At 37.1% G+C, this 6,000-nt stretch overlaps 1 protein-coding gene across 2 annotated transcripts in view; it reads left to right on the plus strand.

The window, feature by feature from the left end:
* The window catches only part of myo1g (myosin IG), a 36,407-nt gene extending 35,295 nt beyond the window's left edge, over window positions 1–1,112 (plus strand). For both annotated transcript variants that reach the window (XM_058047512.1, XM_058047513.1), the window contains one exon: window positions 49–1,112. In XM_058047512.1, the coding sequence (XP_057903495.1) occupies window positions 49–211 (163 nt within the window). In that variant the 3' untranslated portion in view covers window positions 212–1,112. The remainder of the gene's footprint in view (window positions 1–48) is intronic.
* The last annotated feature ends 4,888 nt before the right edge of the window (window positions 1,113–6,000 follow it).

Here is a 6,000-nt window from a genome sequence, read left to right on the forward strand (position 1 = left end):
TGTATGTGTATTTTGGTTTAATAATATTTGTGTCATTTTATCCCATAGGGTAAAAAAAACAGCATTGTCTGTGAAGGTGTGCCCATCGACCATCCGGCTGCACATGCGAGGCAAACCAAAGACTGTTACGGTGGAAACCAAGGTGGGCCAAGCTAACGCTGATTTCAAGAAGAGCAGAGATGGTTTTGTTCTATGGGTCCCAACCAATTGAGGTACACCGCTGGGATGTGTTTGAAAGTACAGTAAACCTTGGATATATCGGAAATTCGCTCACAACGGACAGATAAAAAAGAACCGATTTTTCTGTAATGCATTTCCAATAAAAATTCATTGCATATATCGGATTTTTTATAACGGATTTCGCCTATTTTGGACAAAATCTCCAGTCCAGTTCCAATGCATTTCCATTAAATTTCCCTTGCATATATCGGATGGCCGCATCGTGGCGCTCCGATTCGCCGAATTGTGACAGGCCGCTATACGACGTCATTTGCAGCGTTTGCAGCGTTGCCTGCGCGTCCAGGTACATTGGAAACATAGTCAAGGAAGTGCCTTTTTATAACGGATAAAATCCGATTCACGCATATACCGGATATAAATCCGATATATTCGTAAAACGGACATTTTCCGGTATACGCATATAACGGATTTCGCTTATATCGGACAAAACCAGTGGGAACAATTGAATCCGATATATCCGAGGTTTACTGTATAAGGCAAAGTCAGAATATAATTACAGGCAACAAGCTGGACTTGGTAAAAACTTGCATAGTACACGGTTAGTACATTTTTATTATTTCCTGCTTACTTCAATTTGAATCAGTAGAAACAAGTGTAAAGCTGTGGGAAAATAAATTATTCTATAATGACTTGAAGTGGAATCTGGTATGTTTTTATTCATTTTTACTGTTAACCTTTTCAATGATAAACCCTTATTTATTGGAGAAATACAATGATGCAATCCATTCAGTTATAATATCCTAATGAGGGAAGAAAAAAAAACAGTTGGATTTATCTTTAATCCAAAGTATCCTCTGAATGCATGCAATCTGGCTCACTGACTGCAGAAAAATGGAGTAAATGACGCAATAGCTATTTCCTGTCCTGTCCCTTTGGTGTCCTCGGGATCATTTTGACGCAGGAAAGCTCTTAAGTGTCATTTGCAGATAATGCGATGCAAACTTTTGGAAGTAAATTACAGTAATTCTATTTACTACTTCAATGTCTCTTTTGCAGAAAACATATCTTTGCAACAATCTGTTAACATGGACACGCAACCATGTGGTATTAAAAAAAAGGATATATTGATGACAACAAAGACTTAAAAGACTAACATAAGTTCGAGTCAATGTGCAAAAACCCTCCTGACATCCTTTTCCCAGACACTCTCAAAGCAATTCACACTCTTCTCTAACGGTCCTCACGTCAGTGCGAGCGAATGTGTGCTCATGTGACCTGAGAGATCTTCAGGTGGTATGAATGTGTGAACGACTTAAGCCGACAATTCGTGTTAGCTCGACAAACCCTGGAAGCTGACCGGAAGTTGTTATGTCAGCCAATGGCATGCATTAGTTATATTCCGGGAATGTCCTGTTAAGGCACGGACGGGTACCATGTGGGAAACAATCAGGTGTGATGATGGAAAAAATGAAACACTTAAGAATGAAATAATTTGTAAATAACTACATAATTTTTTTTGTATACATTTTGGAAACATGGGCCAATGTTTCATTCAGAAAATATTCCCGCAATTTTTGCACGTGTAGATAGAGAGATACTATCTATCTAGTATCTATCTAGTACAGGGGTGGGCAAACTTTTTGACTCGCGGGCCGCATTGATTTAACAAAATTGCCGGGGGGCTAACTATATAGTATTTTACACATAACAGTCCATTTATATATGTATATTTTTTACACATATTTTACACGTAAAATAAAGTGCGTTATAAATTAAACTTATTATTATTAATTCATTCATTCATTTTCTACCTATCTAGGTCATTATATATAACACTGACTCACGTTGTCATCTTACAAATAACACTAAACTCATCACACAGCAACCTAACATTGAAAAGATATTCATTCATTCATTTTCTACCGCTTTTTCCTCATGAGGGTCGCGGGGGTGCTGGAGCCTATCCCAGCTGTCTTCGGACGAGAGGCGGGGTACACCCTGGACTGGTGGCCAGCCAATCACAGGGCACATATAGACAAACAACCATTCACACTCACATGCATACCTATGGACAATTTGGAGTCGATTGAAAAGATATAACTGAGAAATATACAAACATGTACCAATATTCATTCATTCATTCATTTTCTACTGCTTTAATCTCACGAGGGTCACGGGGGTGCTGGAGCCTATCCCAGCTGTTTTCAGGCGAGAGGCGGGGTACACCCTGGACTGGTTTATTATTATTATTATTATTATTATTATTATTATTATTATTATGTGCTTGTGTCCATTTTTTCAGGAGCATTTGTAAACAGACCACATCAAATAACGAACTCGATCAAGCCATGATGCCAGGTTGTATGTTGACTTTAAATGAAATACTTTGGAAAGAACAGGCGGGCCATATTCAAACACTTGGCGGGCCGGATGTGGCCCCCGGGCCGTAGTTTGCCCACCCCTGATCTAGTATCTATCTAGTATCTATCTAGTATCTATCCTCTATCTATCTACTATCTATCTATCTAGTATCTATCTAGTATCTATCTAGTATCTATCCCCTCTATCTATCTAGTATCTATCTATCTAGTATCTATCCAGTATCTATCTATCTAGTATCTATCCAGTATCTATCTATCTATCTAGTATCTATCCAGTATCTATCTATCTAGTATCTATCCCCTCTATCTATCTAGTATCTATCTATCTAGTATCTATCCAGTATCTATCTATCTAGTATCTATCCAGTATCTATCTATCTATCTAGTATCTATCCAGTATCTATCTATCTATCTAGTATCTATCCAGTATCTATCCAGTATCTATCTATCCAGTATCCATCCATCCCTCCCTCCCTCCCTTTTAGTTTCTAATTAGCATTTTGATGTTATACGTAGATAGTAATATAATAATTTGGAAGGCTTAACAGAGGCATCAAAGTAACACCCCCGAAAAAAACACTTAAGAATGAAATAATTTGTAAATAACTGCATAATTTTTTTGTATACATTTTGGAAACATGGGCCAATGTTTCATTCAGAAAATATTCCCGCAATTTTTGCACGTGTAGATAGATAGATAGATATCTATCTAGTATCTATCCATCTAGTATCTATCTAGTATCTATCTATCTAGTATCTATCCATCTAGTATCTATCCTCTATCTATCTAGTATCTATCTAGTATCTATCTAGTATCTATCTAGTATCTATCCAGTATCTATCCAGTATCTATCTATCTATCTATCTAGTATCTATCCAGTATCTATCTATCTAGTTTCTATCCAGTATCTATCTATCCAGTATCCATCCATCCATCCCTCCCTCCCTCCCTCCCTTTTAGTTTCTAATTAGCATTTTGATGTTATAGATAGTAATATAATAATTTGGAAGGCTTAACAGAGGCATCAAAGTAACAGCCCCCCCCTGAATGAAAATGGTACCCCCCTTGTATGTTTGTGATCCTCCATGAAGTAGCAAAACATGTACTTTATTTCCTAATGACCTCCCTCAGTCCATGCTTTAGACTGACCTGCAATTCAGCACATTTCAGGTTCACTCCCTTGCAAGGTTGCATTAATTATGATTCATATATGAGAAGATGATCCCGGGTGGTGTGGTGGTACACGCTTCTGCCTTTCATTGCAGAGGGCATGGGTTTGATTCACGGCCAGGCTTTACAAAATATGATTGCCTTGTTGTGGTGACTCCTAACAGGAGGGAAATGGTATAGAGATATCCATCACAATACATTTGTTTTTCATCCTCATACAGTGTGGCGATGGCTAGTGAGGCATTCAGGCATACTTTGTAGTTCTGAGTGTTTGATGAATACCTGCTTTTAAAAAAAAATTACATTTGAGAAAGAAAAAGTATAATAAACAATAGGAATGCTATCCCTTCTCCTGGTTACAGCCCCTCCAATCAGACGACACCCCTTAATGCATCCCATTTAGTAAGAAACAGATTGTCCATTTGTTGTTATGCTGTAATCCCTTAATCATGAATACAAAAGTGATGATTTACAGAGTGCCTGATTAACGAGTATTATATCCATGATGTATGCTAAAGCAGGAGGTTTTTTTTTCCTACATTTTGTCAGCACACAATAGCATCACTGATTTTTTTCCACTCACAACTGCCTTGCCTGCCCTATCATTTTCACAGTCATTTTCCCTTTCAGAGCTCTAATCACGTCCTCGAGTGGGAAGCGTGAAACTACTCATATGTTTATTGAAATGGATGGTGACTTTTAATAATAACTGAACTTTTATAGTTTGCCATTTCAATCTATCACAGGGATGGACAAACTGCAGCCAGCGGGCCACATTAGACCCGCTATGTGTCTTAATCGGGCCCACCGGGTATTTCTAAACACTATATATATATACATACACACACATATATACATTCCCACCGCAAGGCATGCTGGGTAGCTCTTTCACACAATATTTTGTCACATTGTCACATGTTTTATTGTTTATAGTTGATATTGTTGTTGTTGTTGCCTTGAGGGCGTTTGGAAATAACATTTTTAATTTATGTGTTATGTTTAGCGCTTAGCTGTGGATTTATGTGATGCGTTAACTTGCTGTGGATGTGTTTTTGTTTCGACTTTTTGTTTCGTGAACATGTATGTCATAGTATATATAAATGGCCCCTCCACAAAATTTTTTCACTCATTGTGGCCCGTATATCAAGAAAGTTCGCCCACCCCTGATTGATCGGGTTTAAAAAAAAAAAAAAAGATTAAGTCATTAAATCCCAGTTTTTTGATGATTTGGACTGATTTTTCAAAACACACCTACAACTACTACTAGTACTACTACTACTACTAGTACTAGTACTAGTACAACTACTACTAGTAGTACTAGTACAACTACTACTAGTAGTAGTACTAGTACTACTACTCTAGTACTAGTACTGGACTGATTTTTCAAAACACACCTACTACTAGTACTACTACTACTAGTACTAGTACTAGTACAACAACTACTACTACTAGTACTAGTACAACAACTACTACTACTAGTAGTACTAGTACAACAACTACTACTACTAGTACTAGTACAACAACTACTACTACTAGTAGTACTAGTACAACTACTACTACTACTACTAGTACAACTACTACTACTACTACTAGTACTAGTAGTAGTCGTAGTAGGTGTGTTTTGAAAAATCAGTCCAAATGTACTGTAGTAGTACAGGAGTACTAGAAATACTTTTACTAGTAGTACTAGTACTGGACTGATTTTTCAAAACACACCTACTACTACTACTAGTACTACTACTACTACTACTACTAGTACTACTAGTACTAGTACTACTACTACTACTACTACTAGTACTAGTACTACTAGTACTAGTACTACTAGTAGTACTAGTACTACTACTACTAGTAGTACTAGTACTACTATTGTACTACGACTACTGTGTTCTGAGGCTCTATAGACATGGTATATACCAAAAAAAATTACTCTCTGTTTTTTTTGTTCTTTAGTAATCAGCAGTAGAACATACATAGATGAGTTTCAGCAAAATATGAAAATGATACCTCCTTTCAAGCATAACTTTCACTTTGACACAAATTTAGCCATGTATATTTATCCAAAATGTCTAAACATTGATGCCACAACATTTGTGTGCATGCGTTAAAATCTTCCTTTAATGTTTAACCTGCCGTTTCACTTCCTGGTTGTTTGCAGCGCATGGATTTCTACGGGGAAAGATGCATACCGAGTTCTTATAAAACGGCCTTTTGATTTAAAACTGCACTAAACATGCTCTCTTCTATTGTGCTGTTGCATCATCATCAAAA

The sequence above is a fragment of the Doryrhamphus excisus genome, chromosome 14 (genome assembly GCF_030265055.1).
Source record: "Doryrhamphus excisus isolate RoL2022-K1 chromosome 14, RoL_Dexc_1.0, whole genome shotgun sequence".
NCBI lineage: Eukaryota > Metazoa > Chordata > Actinopteri > Syngnathiformes > Syngnathidae > Doryrhamphus > Doryrhamphus excisus.